The sequence below is a fragment of the Cervus elaphus genome, chromosome X, assembly GCF_910594005.1.
Source record: "Cervus elaphus chromosome X, mCerEla1.1, whole genome shotgun sequence".
Classification (NCBI taxonomy): Eukaryota; Metazoa; Chordata; class Mammalia; order Artiodactyla; family Cervidae; genus Cervus; species Cervus elaphus.
Window position 1 is genome coordinate 40,910,981 of NC_057848.1, and position 18,334 is coordinate 40,929,314.

Genomic DNA, 18,334 nt, shown 5'->3' on the forward strand with positions numbered 1-18,334 from the left:
ATATCCCGTCCTGCACTTTGCTGGTTACAGAGTATTTTAAAGGGCATGTTGTGTGTGACTCTACCTAGCACAGAACCAGCAAATTGGTAGTTTGGATAATTAGATCCAGTTGACCAGGGGACAGGAGCTAGGGTTTCAAGGACTGACTGCCCCTTCCTTATGCATATTCTTTTATTTATAGCTTTGTAGCAAGAAAAGTTGCATTTTATTAATGCAGACACTTTTCTTTGTTGATTTCCAGGCATTCATTTTATAAACATCTATTTATGTGATTTGCTCAGATGTGGCTTCTTCACACACCCATCCTAGCCTCCGGCACACCACATTGTAAGCATGATCTACCCAACTAGACTGAGCTCCTTGAGGGTAGGGATTCAGTTTTACTCATCTTTATAGACCCTAGGACTCTTCATTGACTAATATGAAATAGGTTCACAATGAATGTCTGTTGAAAGAATAAATGAATGATAATGAAACATGCTCTTCTAAAACAGAGGTCAGCAAACACCTGACCATGGACCAAGTCTGGAATGTGGCCTATTATTCTATGGTCCAATAGTTCAGGATATTCTTTATTTTTTTAAATGGCTAAAAATTCAAAAAGAGAGGAATATTTTGTAATTATTACATGATATTCAAATTTCAGTGTCCTAAACTAAAGTTTTATTGGAACACATTGACAGTCATTCATTGACACATTCTTTACATTTTCCAACTATAACAGCAGAGATGAGTCGTCATGACAAAGACCAATGGTCCAACAGAGATTAAAATATTACTGATTTTTATAGAAAAAGTTTGCCAACCTGTAATATTGTAATAATTCCTGCTTTCTTTTTTTTGACAGAGCTGTGGCCTCTATTCTCATTTCTTAAAGTTCAATCTTCATTTATCATAGTCCCATTACCAAATAACATGCAAGGTGAAGAAGCATTGGGCTGATTAGTAAAGACAGCAAGGAATACTAAATTTAAATAGAGAATGAATACATCCCTAAAACTACCATTTAATAGAAAAACCTGTAATCACTTTAAAAATACTAATAAAAAATAGAGAATGAAATATCTACTCTGAGATTTGAATTATACAAATTACTTAGATTCACTGATGAAATAAATATTTTCATTATCTAGTATCACCGTTGTTAGGGGAAGCACACTTACTGAAACTGCCCACCCTGGCCCAGCACCACAGTAACTATTTGCATGAGTTGTTTTATGACAGGAGGTCCTGGTTAGGAAAACGGAACTAATAAGCCACCACCAACCAGAAGAGTTCAGGAAAGGTCAAAAGGAGACACCACATGTCCGACCACCTCCCAGAATCCTTCTCACTGGCATCCATCTTGGCTGAACAAGGCATGCACCACCAAGAAGTACTCTGAGTCAGAATGTTTGGCTAAAGATGACCTGGAAACTAATCTGATCACTGTAAAACCCAAGCCATGGCAGAGTAGTCCTCCTGGGTTCCCTTACCCTCCTGCTCTCCGCCCGGGTGCCCCTTTCCCAATAAAATCTCTTGCTTTGTCAGCACATGTGTCTCCTTGGACAATTCATTTCTGAGTGTTAGACAAGAGCCCAGTTTCGGGCCCTGGGAGGGGTCCCCCTTCCTGCAACATTTTTACTTAATTCAATGGACATCTGATTTGACCACATTAATATTTTAATATTTTTACACTTATATAAGCCCAATATATTGCTGAGTAGTTAAGGCTCACTTAATACAGGGGTTAGAAGTCTTACTCTAAATACTGTATTGACATATTTTGTATCAGTAATTAAAATACACAGATGTTCTAGAATGTATTTCATATCAGGAAATGATATATTAATATATCAAAAAATATATTGTGTTATGCAAAATTATTTATACTGATTTGAAATAATAATAGTGTAAAAGCAAAATACATTTAGCTATAGTTACTGATATGGGGGAGATGAATGACTTTTTTCTTCCCTGTATTTACCAATTTCCTCTATTTTGCCTATTTATAATTACCAAGAGTTTTAAAATACTGCATGATTTGACCCATTTAAAATAAAATTCCTGGAATCCTTGTGAACTTATTTCACATTTACTTTGCTGCCCACATATTCCAAGAGCTCTCTGATATGGAAAGGACTAAACCTGAGGTCTGATGCCTTGAAAATAAAACACACAATAGCCAAGAATAAAATTAGAGGCAGAGCCAACTTTTCCATAGTAAGGTAAAGGAAGTCTGCTTACCATTCTTGGGCAGGGGGATACACAAAGGCGCTTGAAATGGAAAAAAATGTCATAGGCTAATTAAATAAAACACCACTTAATTGCCTTGTGGGGCACTCAGCTCAGGGGCTCATGAAAGGGAGTTATTTTAGCAACTTCCGAAGAGACAATACATACTTACATATTGTTAAGTCCCTAAAGTAACATGAGAGAGGAAACAGGTTAGGGTCATCATCTTTCTTTTCAGGACAAAACTTGATTATGAGATGAATTTTTTAAAATTCTTGAAATAGGCAAAGTAGCTTTTTTCTTTCATCTTCCACACTTTACCAGCCTTGACCAGGAAGGGAAATGACGACCCTTTTGAGATTTAACACATTAAACATTTAATACATTATATTAACATAACATTAAACATTTAATACATTATAACTCAATAACTCCTTTTTCAAGTAAAACAAGAACCTAAGAAAGGCAAATGTGAGAAATGTTTGTAAAGTCAACCGAGACTGGAAGATATTTTTTATAAAGAAAAATAGTTAATTTGCTATGACGGAAAATGTGTAGTAATTTACCAGCTGTTGGAATTGTTTAATAACAGCACTTGTGTGACATGCATTGCTGTTCTAAGTAACATATGGCATGGATGCAGAAAAGGTAAGCTGTCAAACAGAATCTGTGTGCTTTGTTATTACCTGTGGCAAACTGGGAACAAATCACTGACCCTATTTCCTCTTCTTTCTGGGTATATGGCTGTCTGATATTTTCCAGTCCCCTTTGGGCTTCTGTGTGGACACAGGACTGATTTCTGACCAGCAGAATGCGGGTAGACGTGATGTAAGCCTCCTTCAACCCAACACCCCTCATGCCTTCAATGCTCCATTCTTCTTCTGCTGACTGGATGGAGAGGATTCTGAGGACCCTTAGAGGAGAGTTGCCTGACCAGGAAAACTCACACTGGACTCTGGTGGGACCTCAGTCTGTCTTGTAAATGCTCCCACATTTGGGCAGTTGTTAACTCTGTGCTAATGGTTGAATCCATTCTGCCTATAAACAGAGAACTGAAAATATGTGACCAGTTACTGCGACTTAATAGAGACATAGACGTAGAGAACAAATGTATGAATACAAAGGGGGAAAGGGGTAGGGTTGGAGGAATTGGGAGATTGAGATTAACACATACACTATTGATACTATGTATAAAATAGATAACTGATGAGAACCTATTGTATAGCACAGGGAACTCTACTTAATGCACTGTGGTGACCTGAATGCAAAGGCAGTCCAAAAAACAGGAGATATATGTATACATATAGCTGATTCACTTTGCTATACAGTAGAAACTAACACATTATGAAGCAACTATACCCTAATGAAAACTAATTAGAAAAAAGAATAATCCTGCCAAAGAGGGTCTTCACATTCAAACCAGGCCTCTCCTAACATTCAAAAGTACCACTGATGGGAAAACGGTTTTCTTTGTTATGATTAACTCAAGACAAAGGTAGTGACAGGGTACTGCCAATTACCCACTGGTTAAGAACTTTGGTGATACTCGTTGGTCTGAAATAGCTCGAAATTTTTGGCTCAGATTTAACCTGGTCATTTGAAGATGAAGTAGGAAAGATCATACACATGGCCCTACCATAATGATCAAACAATAACCTACAAAAAGTTTTTCTTTATACTCCTTGGTTGAGAACAAATATCTTAGGTTATTTCACATGATCTCTTCTTGTTAAACAAGATGGATCTTCTCGAAGAGCAGGGAAATTGACCTCAGAAATTCCATTGCTTTTGTGATTTAGACATATTACTCTGTGGGGATGGAGAGAGGCCAATGAGCATCTTCTACAAACTATTTCAAGTGAAAGTTGCTCAGTCATGTCTGACTCTTTGTGACCCCTTACACAGTCCATGGAACTCTTCAGGCCAGAATACTGGAGTGGGTAGCTTTTCCCTTCTCCAGGGGATCTTCTCAACCCAAGAACTGAACCCAGGTCTGGAGTGGGTAGCTTTTCCCTTCTCCAGGGGATCTTCTCAACCCAAGAACTGAACCCAGGTCTCCTGCATTACAGACTATTTTGGGTTGGCCAAAAACTTCATTTGGGCTTTTCTGTAAGATGGTATGAAAAAACTGAATGAACTTTTTGGCTAACCCAATAACTCCTCAAAAACAACCAACAAGGAGTTTTCACCAATGAAGCTGGACCTGGTCAAATTCTTTCTTCCTTGAATGAAAGATATTAGTATTCAGTAATCCAAGCTGTTCAGTACTCTTAAGTTCTGATCATTTAGATCTTGGCACACTAAAAAGAAAAAAAAAGATATTTAATATAAGGAAGTCAAATCAGACAATAATAGAATATCTCACACCAAAACGACATCAAATGTTTTTTATTGAACAAAAAGATAGAACATGGAAGTTGAATTCACTGAGCAAAAGCAGCTCATCAGGTGAAGCTGCTATATTGTGTGCTAAATAATCTTATGAACTGAGTATACAGAATACATATAATATGTAAGTTATCTCAACAGCAAAGGAGAAGGTGTAGATTACAGTTTTGGGGGGAAAAATCTGGTCAAATGACAAATTTAGTTGCTCAAAATTTCTAGCCCTTGTCCACCTAAATTCAGTATGATTCTACATATGTGCATTCAGTATGTGTATACTGAATTCCCATTTTAACCGAAGCTGCTTTTTGGATGAAATTTAAAAGTATTTATTTTTTTCACATTAATTTGACATTCTAGCCAATTTTTAAAAATTTCCTTTTTGACATATATGTGTGTATGTATTTATACACACTTAAAAACCCCCAAACCCTTGTTTACAAGTTGAGGGGTCATGCTGTTTTTTTTAAATTAAGATTGGTGAATTTCAACGATTATTTCTCCTGTGCGTCTAAGAAATTTGATGTGTTTTCAATGCACCCCCACAGACAGGAGGGCTGACAGATATGTCAAAAATACTTTATGGAAAGAGGCAGGTAGCTCATGCGAGTTGGCAACCTTTTGTCTGGTGTCTCCTGTTGGAACTGGCTGCCTCCCTTTAACATCTCACAGTCAAAGATGAAAGGAAAACTTTTTACTTTGAAGCCTAGTTAGCACAGTTGCACATTTACTATAATCCACCTTTTAACTTGGTTTATTGGGCTTTTCTAATGTAAGATGACAAATACCTTACACCCAGTACACAGCATCAAGAAGTACTGAAGAAACATCTTATAGACAATACTTTTTTTTTTCTTGTATGTTAAATATCAGCTTCTATGGGATACATTTCCAGAATGGTTTATTACCACTTTATAAACACTCGAAGCCAAACAAACAGCACAAAGAACATCAATGTCTTTTTTCCAATATTTGTATCAATTACTGGAGGATAATCCTAACATACACTACTTAAGGGGAGGGGGCAAAAGAAGAGAATTCATGGCACACTGCAAAGATAGGACTACAGCATCTTAGTTGCAGGGACGATCTTACGGTGCAGAAAGAGGGGACTCTCTAGAAGGTGATGGTGTGGTTTCTTCAGGTGGAAAAACCGTGAGTGTGCAAGCTCGGATGCCACCCAGGGACTCTGGGAGATCAAACACCTTATGCCATTCATCTTTATCTGGATCATATTTCTGCACGATCTCTACCATACAACGATTATTCCATGAATACCCACCAACCACGTAGATTTTATTTTCAAAGACAGCAACCCCAACATCACTCTGCCCTCTTAACATAGCAGCAATTGGGGTCCACTGGTCAAGGATCGGTGAGTAGTATTCACAGCTTAGGACGTCATCATAATCACTGGTTCCTCTGAAGTGATTGCCGCCGATGACGTAGAGCCTTTCTCCCACGGTGCACATGCAATGCAGACCTCTGACAGTGGTCATTGGCGCCTTCTGGATCCATTTGTCAGTATCAGGGTCAAAGCACATGAGCTCCTTTTGGAAAGTGTCATGAGTAATTCCTCCTAAAGAATGGAAATTACAGGTAGGAGGAAAACAGAGTAATATAAAAATGCAAAAGTTAATAGAAGGCTCTCTGTCACAGATAATTAACTTCTAGCCACAGATTATGACATTTTAGAGTTTATCAAGTGTGTTCTTATACATGTCTGCCCGCTATAACTACTTTCTCTGGATTAAAAATAAAGAAAATAATATTTTCATCTCCTTAAAGAACAAAAGTGTAGCTTATATTATTGTAATGACTTTCTCAAACAGAGACCCAAAGGATTTTAGAGGCTTTACAGAACGAAAATATATTTTGGCCACTTTTTGAGTTGGTTTACAGTAAATCCCAACTACAAAGCATCATTCATTCCTGTTGCTCTTTAAATGCTAGGTGTTCCCTTCCTCATTTGTCAAATAAGAATGGCCACTCTAGTTCTCGCATTAGGATTTTGATTATGAATTGAAATAAATCACAATGCTTTGGAAAAGTCAAAAGTGTTATGCAACTATACAGGCTTATACGAATATTCAGAACTGTTTTTGTAGACTTTAGGGTGAGGATGGGTAATGTCCTCTCTTAAAAAGTTTAAGAATTAGTTTTCTGGCCTCGGCTCTCGGCGGGGATGTTCCTTTGCTGGAGCTTCGCGTGACTCAGGTAGTCCCGCAGCCAGGCCTCTGAGGGCCGGGGCGCTGGGCAGGACCATGCGGCTTCCCTGAGTCTGGGGAGGCTGCTGCTGAGACCGGACCGGGTAAGATGCTCCCGGGACCTGAACGCGTAGAGGGCAGCGGCCTGCTTTGGCCTCCGCCACGTTGTTGAGACCTCAGGAGGCTCCAAGCGGCCCCGAGTCTGCTTTTCCATGCTAGGAGACGGGGCGATGGGGGTGGGGGCTTTTGAGTTTATCGACTGTGTGTCAGGGAATTTCTAATGCGGGGATTTTGTGCGTGTGAAAGGGAAAGGCTTCACCGTGTACAGCACGCATGCCGACCATGTCGTGGTGTGAAATCAGGTCAACGCGAGAGGTGCCATTTCAGGTGCAGATCTTGATAACTATGTCATGGTGCAGAATTTGGCGGAAATGAGTATCACCATCCTTGCAGCTGAAAGATGGACGCTGGAAGCACAGACTGCTGCCAACCGAATACTTAACTATCTGGAAGTGCAAAGATGACCTAAGGCTGTCCTTGCTGAGGAATTTGACAACTTGATCTTCAGGAGCTGCTTAGAGTATTTAAAATTTCCAGGATTGCTTTTAAAAAATAGTGCTTTTGGATAGCCCATAAATGTACATATAAAGCAGTGGGACTGTAAATAAAATAATGAGCTTCTTGGGGAAAAAAAAAAGTTTTAGAATGCTGAATATACCTGGAATTTTGTATGTACAGTGATTTGTTGCTGATCTATTGAGTCCATATCATCTACAAAACATTTTTAGATCATATTTCAATCAGTCTGTACAATGAAAATATCAAACTATGTGTTCTGCAGATTAGGGAGAAAACTAAACTAAGCTACAGCCACATCATTCAAAGCTCTACTATCTGGGGGCCAGATGGCCATCACTAGGTTGTTGGTTTGTTTTTTTTTTCTGCTTTTCTGTACTTAACTGAGTTCCCAGCAAGCAAAACAGTGCTCTTTGGTTTGAAAATCAGCTGTGGTTTCCAGCCTACTCTTGACTCGGAAGGTCATTTGTGCAATGTATACTAGTTATGCCAAAGCACCACTAGAACAATTTGAATGTCATTTTTTCCCACCAGAGGACTTGCAGCTCTCATTATAATAGCATAGCAGCCACACACATAAAATAGGTAGATGGTGTAAATCATTGATTAGCGGAACATATGATTTCCTGGAAAGCTCTTTCAATATAAGATGTCCCATAGTTTGCTCATAAATTTCACACCAGAAACCTGCCAATCACACACTAAAGGCCTTTCACTGATCCTTCTTGATTACAGATTTCATTAAGGCAGCGTTCAGAGACTCAGACCACAAACATCACCTTAATGCCTTTGTTCTCTAATTATGTAGCTGCTGGCTTGGCACTGGCTGACCTTCAAAAGAGGGAAAATTGTCAGAGGTAAACTCTGTCAGGGCCAAATGGTAAGAACCTAACAGAGCCAAATTTAAATACTGGAAGTGAACATTACATTAAAATAGGACGCGTTTCTACATTCTACATAAGGATGATTTGAACACTAACAGTTTGTGTTACTGTGTCACAGTAACTGAGTCACAGTGTCACTGTAACAGTAACACAGTGTCACTGAGCCAACTGTAGTCTTTTCAGAATTTTTTATTAGAAAAATATATGTGAATGTGGCCAAAATACAGGTAATCAGCACAGAATTATTTATGCAATGACACCACAGTAGAACCCAATATAATACTTGGACAAGAGGAACATGTTATAGGTTGCACTAAATTAGGTCTTCCCTCATGGCTCAGTCAGTAAAGAGTGTGCCCGCAATGCGGGAGACCTGGGTTCAGTTCCTGGGTCAGGAAGATCCCCTGGAGAAGGAAATGGCAACCCACTCCAGTATTCTTGCCTGGAGAATACCATGGACAGAGGAGCCTAGTGGGCTACAGCCTATAGGGTCACAGAGTCAGACACGACTGAGCGACTAACACAAATGAGAAAATGAACATTATTATGCATTATATGTATACTGAAAGCAAGTTTTATGCACAGTAGAGCTTATATGTTATATAATGATGTGTTTCCTCATGGAGTTTAGCTGAATTCTAAATAGAAATGAATAAATGGTTGTTATAGAGACTATGAATGGTGGTTATTAGAGTATTAAGACTATGGACTAACGGGGCTGAAAGGCAAGTTGGAGAAGCTGAAAGCTTTCCAATTTCTTCTAAGTATTACAGTAGAATTGGTTGGCTGCTAGTCTTATAAACTTATAAAATACCAAAGGCATTTACATACAAATGTACATAAAAATACATTCTAAAACCTACAAATTATATTTTGATTATCCATTTCCTGGATTATTAACACTATATGGAAAGATGGCAACATAGCTAAAAATCTATGTATTATATGAATTGCATTTGCAATTATTTACCTGATATATACATTACACCTCCATACACAGTTCCAGCATGGCCATAGTGGGGCTCACTCATTTTGGCAACGTAGGTCCATTCATTTGTTCTTGGATTGTAACATTCTACTGTAGCTGTTGTTTAAAAAATAACAAGGAAGAATGAATGGATTTTAAAATATGATTTATAATTTCAAATTTAGCAATAAATTATTTTTCCCTTAGGTGGAACAATAATAATATCCCCATAACTGAAATATTTCTATTTAGGTATGAGATACTCTTGGGGGTCAAATATTAATTATTGAGATTTTGCAATTAATATGAATCGTTAATATATTGAGACGTGTTACATCAGACTAGCTGTTTAATGTAATAATATAACACACTTCTGTCACTGCAGAAATCACTAGACTTTCTTTTCTTCTAGGATCTTGTTACATCTTTATAATTTGACACTTCTCCCATTTCTTTGCTCTAAATATGTGGGAAGAAAAGATGAAAAAAATTACAAGGATGAAAAACACTTTGATTCTATATGACACACCATATAGGAAACAAAGATTAACAGATATGAAGCAAAAGTTTAAGTTGATAATGAAATTATGCACATTGCCTGGTATATATTTTGATGCCTATTGCTTTATTTCATATCAAGACTACAAAATGGACACTGACAATAATTTTTCAGTAGTTATACATTAAAGCCAATAGTTTACCACTGCGGCCAGTACTGCTCTTAACTTGAAGATGACTGGCAGCATAATACAATTTTTATTAGGGGTACTTCCTCTCAGCAATAAATTTTCATCCTTAACACAGAGTATTTGAGAAGTGACCTCAACTTTTTAACTATCAATCTGTTATAACATCAAGACTAGAACCAATGACAGTCCAGACAGATAGAAAATGTAATCTTTTTTAAAAGGTAGAATAGGGATGTTAGGAGGTCTCTGGTCAACAGCACAAAATTAGGATTGACTTGAAAAGTTTATACTATTTATTGCAGATGCTGCCACTTGTTAACCCAACTGCTTGTCTCCACTAACCCTGCTTTTTTCTTACTAACAGAACCACAACACTGCTCAGGAAAGCTTTGTGCCAAACTCAAAATAAAATTCAAATCTGCAGGTTCCTGCAGGTCCTGTGAAGCTAGAATCGATGGCATGACATATTTGTAGGCAATGGAATGCAAGCAGGAGGATACAGAGTGGGGCTATTTGATCAAGTCACTGGACTAAAACTTGGCTACTTGCAGCCAAATGCAATCCTAATTGATAAGGCATCCTTTGAACAAGTTTTCCTATTTAAAAAATAATAGTACTGTGAGAACAGGCAAAACTATAGACAGATTGAAGAGATTAATTTTCTCTTTTCAATAATTTCATCAAATTCACTACACAAACTATTTACTTCTCCTCTAACAAAACCTATATTATACCACTTCTTATATCCCATTACTGATTTCCTTTTCTACTTTAGTCTTGAATTTTCAGTCTTATTTCAAAGGTTTTTACTATTCTTCTTCTTTTTTTTTAATCTCTTGTTAGTTTTGTTCATTGCTTTGGGCTTGGACCCTTACCAACTCTATTTTTTTTTTTTTCTTTCCATCAGGTAGCAACATCCTACAAAATCTTTCCCCAAAATGAGGACTATTGCCACAATGAATGACAAGCTAAAACTGCTCTAATACTGTTTGTGATTATTTTCAATCACTGGATGTCTTCTTGAATGTTCAGTTCCATTTGCCTTCAGCATGGCTTTTACCTAACTGACAAACAAAATCCTACTGAATATATATCATCAGCACCCTCTTTACACTTATAGTGGATCTACTATATTGACTGGCATCAGCAAAGTAGTTAATAGTAGCGTTTTATTTGATAAAGGAATACAGTCTAATCATACATCCTATCAGTAAAAGGGTTTTAGTGACTTCTGGACATCATCTTTTCCATCTATTTGATGTCAAAGGATGGGTTTTATTATAGTTTCATGCTTTTCTTAATGAAGAATTCTGTGTTGAACTTTGAAATTTCTAGACTGTTACAGTCTTTCCTTATGTCTAATTCAATCTATTTTGAAGTAGTTTCCATTAGTTTCCTCTTATTTTTAAAGGGGAGCTAGAAGTTGAATAGCTATTCACTCTTCGTGGTTATTAAAATCTTCCTATGTAGAAAGATAATGCTATTCTTCTACCAGTGAGTTAATTGCATTTTTTTTTTTTTTTTTGGTAATCGGGGTTATAAGAATCCATCCATACTTTCTCATACAGGAGCCCTTTAAGGGTAAGATGGTTATTAAGCACCAATAACACAACAAGTATATAATAGTTCATCATCCCTAAATTGTCTCAGTCTCTGTGGGGTCTCTGGGTCCTGGTGTGCACAAGGTATGTTTGAGCCCTCTGAGCATCTCTGGCGGGTGTGGGGTTTGATTCTAAACACGATTGTGCCCCTCCTACTGTCTTGCTAGGGCTTCTCCTTTATTCAGACTTAAATTGAAGAAAGTAGGGAAAACCACTAGACCATTCAGGTATGACCTAAATCAAATCCCTTATGATTATACAGTGGAAGTGACAAATAGATTCAAGGGATTAGATCTGATAGACAGAATGCCTGAAGAATGACGGGCGGAGGTTCGTGACATTGTACAGGAAGCAGTGATCAAGACCATTCCCAAGAAAAAGAAATGCAAAAAGGCAAAATGGTTGTCTGAGGAGGCCTTATAAATAGCTATGAAAAGAAGAGAAGCAAAAGATAAAGGAGAAAAGGAAAGATATACCCATCTGAATGCAGAGTTTCAAACAATAGAAAGGAGAGATAAGAAAGCCTGCCTCAGCGATCAGTGCAAAGAAACAGAGGGAAACAATAGAATGGGAAAGACTAGAGATCTCTTCAAGAAAATCAGAGATAGCAAGGGAACATTTCATGCAAACATGGGCTTGATAAAGGACAGAAATGGTATGGACCTAACAGAAGCAGAAGATATTAAGAAGAGGTGGCAAGAATACACAGAAGAACTGTACAAAAAAGATCTTCACGACCCAGATAATCATGATGGTGTGATCACTCACCTAGAACCATACATCCTGGAATGTGAAGTCAAGTGGGCCTTAGGAAGCATCACTACGAACAAAGCTAGTGGAGGTGATGGAATTCCAGTTAAGCTATTTCAAATCCTGAAAGATGATGCTGTGAAAGTGCTGCACTCAATATGCCAGCAAATTTGGAGAACTCAGCAGTGGCCACAGGACTGGAAAAGCTCAGTTTTCATTCCAACCACAAAGAAAGGCAATGCCAAAAAATGCTCAAACTACGGCACAATTGCACTCATCTCACACGCTAGTAAAATAATGCTCAAAATTCTCCAAGCCAGCCTTCAGCAATACGTGAACCTTGAACTTCCAGATGTTCAAGCTGGTTTTAGAAAAGGCAGAGGAACCAGAGATCAAATTGACAACATCCGTTGGATCAAAAAAGCAAAAGAGTTCCAGAAAAACATCCATTTCTGCTTTATTGACTATTCCAAAGCCTTTGACTGTGTGGATTACAACAAACTGGAAAATTCTTCAAGAGATGGGAATACCAGACCACCTGACCTGCTTCCTGAGAAATCTGTATGCAGGTCAAGAAGCACCAGTTAGAACTGGACATGGAACAACAGACTGGTTCCAAATCAGGAAAGGAGTACGTCAAGGCTGTATATTGTCACCCTGCTTATTTAACTTATATGAAGAGTACATCATGAGAAATGCTGGGCTGGAGGAAGCACAAGCTGGAATCAAGATTGCCAGGAGAAATATCAGTAACCTCGGATATGCAGATGACACCACCCTTATGGCAGAAAGCGAAGAAGAACTAAAGAGCCTCTTGGTGAAAGTGAAAGAAGAGAGTGAAAAAGTTGGCTTAAAGCTCAGCATTCAGAAAACTAAGATCACGGCATCTGGTCCCATCACTTTATGGCAAATAGATGGGGAAACAGTGGAAACAGTGGCAGACTTTTTGGGGGGGGCTCCAAAATCACTGCAGATGGTGACTGCAGCCATGAAATTAAAAGATGCTTGCTCTTTGGAAGAAAACTTATGACCAACCTAGACAGCATATTAAAAGGCAGAGACATTACTTTGCCAACAAAGGTCCGTCTAGTCAAAGCTACGGTTTTTCCAGTAGTCATGTATAGATGTGAGAGTTGGACTATAAAGAAAGCTGAGCCCTGAAGAATTGATGCTTTTGAACTGAGGTGTTGGAGAAGACTCTTGAGAGTCCCTTGGACAGCAAGGAGATCCAACCAGTCCATCCTAAAGGAAATCAGTCCTGAATATTCATTGGAAGGACTGATGCTGAAGCTGACACTCCAATACTTTGGCCACCTGATGTGAAGAACTGACTCGTTTGGAAAGACCCTGATGCTGGGAAAGACTGAAGGCGGGAGGAGAAGAGGACGACAAAGGATGAAATAGTCGGATGGCATCACCAACTCAATGGACATGAGTTTGAGTAAACTCCAGGAGTTGGTGATGGACAGGGAGGCCTGGCGTGCTGCAGTCCATGCGGTCGCAAAGAGTCGGACATGACTGAGCGACTGAACTGAACTGATCCCTAAGTTTGTCTTCTTCCAGCTAGATAACCCATCTCCTTTAGCTTTTCCTATCTTTTAATCCTTATTGTCAACCTTTGGCTTTCTCCAGGTAGGACTGTTATTGTCATTAGTAAAATCAATATATTGTTTTAAAATAAAATACATCTAATTAACAAGTGTATATGCATATCCTTATTTCTATTTTCCATATTTACAAAGCAACAATATGTTAGTGCCAACCACATTGATGGGGGAGGGGACAAGGGATGAGAAAGCAAGGAGCTGGAGCCACAAAGCAGCGAGTCCATCACAGTCTATAACACGTGGGAACGGTAATAAGGTAATTGGGAAAATGTAGAACAGGGAAGGTCAGGCAAACTACAGCCTGTAAGCCAAATCCAATATGTCATCTGCTTTTGTATGGCCCACAAGATAAAAATATGAATTGCTTTCACAATTTTAAATAGCTGGAAAAAAATCAAAGAAAAATATTTTGTGAAATATGAAAATTATATGGGATTCAAATTTGTGTTCATATATAAAGCTTTATTGGAACACAACTTCACTCATTTGTTTATAAACAAACTGTCTATAGTTGCTTTCACAATACAATGGCAGAGCTGATTAGTTGTGACAGAGATCCTATAGCCTGGAAAGTCAAAAAGATTTCCTTCTTGGCACTGTATTGTCTATTCTAGAGAATCATCTTCAGTAGTCTGGTGGCCTGTTATGTAAATTAGAGATCCTCTCTAATATAAGAAATTCAGTTAGGTTGGTTGTTTCATGTATCTCATTAAGGATTCTGATTTTCTCAGGTGATTCCACTGGAGTTCAGAATTTACTTGTTCTTTGAGATTAGGAAAGAGATTAGTCCTGAAGAAAATTATTTGCATAAATGAGGTCTCTCAGAAAGCGGGGATGGTCTCTAGAATCCTAGAGTGCCAGTTAGTAATATATCATTTAATAAAGAAACTGCAAATCTATTAAGGGATATGGAGGTATCTGATAAATTTCAGTAATTTTATTGTATATTTATTTGGAAAAATTTAACACAGGGTTACTTCATTATTTGGAACTGTGACTTATTAATATTTAACTGCAGTGAAAGATACCTGAGCTGTCAGATTTCTCCTCAATACAGAAAACTTCAATGGAAGATTGATTTCTTATATGACACAATTTTGAAAGATACCAGAAATAACTGACTGCTTTTTCTCTTAAGTGACAGGTTCTCTAAGCTTTCCCCAGTTTCCCATTGTACCTGATGTCAAAAGAAAGTAGCATTTCCAAGGAATTATATTTTAGCAATAAATCAGGCTCATACACACACACACTAATATTATTGTTTGATGTACTATGGGCTTGGGTCCATACACTCCATGGCAAGATTTTAAAAGGCCAAATCCACTTAAATGATCTAAAATGTCTTGTAGATGCTGCCACTGTCTTCTTTTCATCATTATATAGAGGCAGTGGTTATTGTGTGTATAAAGAATAAATGATGTACTGATACTAATGAACCGGTTAAACTGTGAAATGATTTTCCTATCAATCTGTTTTTCCTGACACCCATTCCTATCCCCTTCTCTATTTACACTGACATATGAATATGTCAACATAATCAGTTAAGGTGGGAATATTAAGTTATTACAACAGATGTTAGAGTGGAGTGGAGGGAGGGGGTTTCCATTAAAAACCGCTTACAGAGCAGGATTGAAAGCAAAAGGAGAAGGGGGTGGCAGAGGATGAGATGGTTGGATGGCATCACTGACTCAATGGACATGAGTTTGAGGAAGCTCCGGGAGATGGTGAAGGACAGGGAAGCCTGGTGTGCTGCAGTCCATGGGGTTGCAGAGTTGGACATGACTGAGCAACTGAACAACAGAGCAGGAAAACACATTGATAATGTTTCTCTGGATGGGTTACACTGGGTTTGCTCACCTCAACAATACAGAATGTGACGAGATGCGTCTGTCTACTTCTTACTTCCACGTAGGTATAAAATAGGGGGAACTCAAAGGTGTGGGGTGAGTCAGTAAAAAAAACATGAAGCTTCTTGCTACTTGGTTTTATGGCTCTTGGTAATGGCTCTTTTGGGCCTGAAGATTCTCCTGGAATCAAGACTCTCAACTGAAGTGTACTTAATAAGTCAATCACATGATTTTTTTAAAAAAAAACTTCCCATATATTTTAACTTAAAATATGTTCCATAGGGACTTCCCTGGTGATCCAGAGGTTAAGCCTCTGTGTTCCCAATGCAGGAGTCATGGATTTGATTCCTGGTCAGGGAACTAAGATTTTATATGCTGTGTGGCGCAGCCAAAAACAATTAAAACAATATATAACACAGAATGGATTTGCTGGGTATGCTAATTTTAAGGGAAGCAATCCTTTTCTACAAAAGTTTAGTCACTTCTAGATTCTAGGAGACAATTTCTTCAAAGGAAAAGAAATAACAAGTAGTTGGCTTCAATGGAATTATAGCTGTCTTTTGATAATGAGGGTTTGTATCCATAGTACAATCATATGTCCCTTTATGAAAATGCAGTTGATGAATTAAGATAAAAGTGGACCTATATTTATCATCTAGAGTGGAGAGTATTCTTTTTAGAACATGTAAATCATTATCCTTAGGTTTAAGCTCTGGGTGATTGTGTTTTAAGTCTAACTATAATCCAAGAGTTATAAATTTAGGACTCGCACATGAAAAGCATGATTCTCTTGTATCCTGTAACTGTCAAACTGAAACACAGAATACTGTTTTTAATAAGAGATGATGGAGGTGATTTCTGAAAGGCAAGGAAGCCAGTCACTTGCCCAACAAGGTAGTCTATCTGTTGTTACCAATTGAGTATAATGTGGGAAGAACTCAAATAGGGTGAGGCTTAAGTCAGAAGAAGGAAGCCTCTAGCACCTTAGTCTTATGTAATGACTCTCCTTGGCCTGAAGATGATAAATTCTCAGAAGAATAAGGCCTCTAATTAATATTAGGAAAAATATATTGAAGACTTAATAGCTGCATATTAACAGGGGTGTGAAAACATCACCAAGCAAGCAGTGACTGAAAACTAGAGCTATTTCCTTAGAGAAAAGAAGTTTCAAAATGGCCACTGATTGAGGGGTTTGATGACCTATAAATTGGAAACTTGTAAAGATTATTTTATATAAGTGGTTTCTCTAAAAAAGTGCCAAGTCACCACTTGCCTCTTCTGCTTATTTTAAGATACCATAAATTTAAAAGAGTATAATAACATGTAAATAACATGTGTGGGTTAACTGAGGAAAGGACAGTTCTACACAAAGGGTATTCATGTGTCAAGTGCTTTTAGAAGTCTGATTATTGAAATACACTGGAAAACCTGTCTGCTTCATGATTCTGAAAGCTAGTCCAACAATCTGGGAAGTCTGGCCTTAGAAGAAATATCATTATGACAACAAAGGGAAAAAAAACATGGGTAGAAAACATCAGTAACATTAAGACCATGTCACTAACAAGAAAGAACTTGATAAGCTGAAAAGGATAAGAGCTGAGAGCAGATCTTTTTATCTCCAACAAATAGCTTATTTTCAGATCCACTAGACCACAGAGGATGAGATGGTTGGATGGCATCACCGACTCAACAGACATGAGTTTGGGTAAACTCTGGGAGTTGGTGATGGATAGGGAGGCCTGGCGTGCTTGCAGTTCATGGGGTTGCAAAGAGTCGGACATGACTGAGTGACTGAACTGAACTGAGACCACCTTTTACTTTTTAGAATACTGAAGAAAAAGATTCTGATAATTACTCTGAATTTACCCAGAGCCAATGCCAATATCTTAAACTTTCACAGGCTTATGGAGCCTGGAATACTGGTCAACTCCAAGGACTCTACTTAGAACAGAAAATAAAGGAAGATGGGTGAAAAAAGGACCAAACAATGATGGTAATGACACATATGTAAAACCTGATATAAAATGAGATCTTCCTGACTTCTTTTTGGACAGCTACCTTATTCCAATTTTATCTAAAATAACAAAATTAGTGTTAATTTACATAGCCAAAGTATTGGTCTCTGTTATTGATCTAAGATCAGTGACTGACTTTAGATTAGGAAGACCAAGAAGGGACTGTCAAATAATCAAGTTTACCAGCTCAGTTTACAGTGAAAAAAACTGTTTGGTATTTCACCAAGACAGAATGAGTTTTGAGACTAATAGCTATATATAATACTCATGGTAAAGTCTGGATAATATTGAACTTTGAACATTTAGTAGATAAATAAAATCATCTTACTGTGTGGCCTAGGATAGGTAACAGATTACATAAAAGGACCAACTATAGAAGTCAGTGCTCTGTAAGGAAGGATTTTAACCTGTTCACTGAAATATTCCGTGGGCTTTTAAAAATGGAAAATGAGGAAACATGTCAAAGTTCTGTCCAAGATTCCATTAGAATTTAAATTAGCAGAACATGCTTTTCAGTTAAACCTTTACGATGAAAACCATAGATATTGCACCAGTAAAATATTCTGCCACATATTGAAATATTTGTAGCGTG

At 37.8% G+C, this 18,334-nt stretch overlaps 1 protein-coding gene across 8 annotated transcripts in view; it reads right to left on the bottom strand.

Annotated features, from left to right (window-relative positions):
- Positions 1–4,587: 4,587 nt before the first annotated feature.
- The window catches only part of KLHL13 (kelch like family member 13), a 195,885-nt gene continuing 182,138 nt past the window's right edge, over positions 4,588–18,334 (bottom strand). For all 8 annotated transcript variants that reach the window (XM_043895382.1, XM_043895375.1, XM_043895379.1 and 5 more), the window contains 2 exons: positions 9,237–9,350; positions 4,588–6,178 (listed from right to left, as the gene is read on the bottom strand). In XM_043895382.1, coding sequence (XP_043751317.1) covers positions 5,691–6,178; positions 9,237–9,350 — 602 coding nt within the window. In that variant the 3' untranslated portion in view covers positions 4,588–5,690. The remainder of the gene's footprint in view (positions 6,179–9,236; positions 9,351–18,334) is intronic.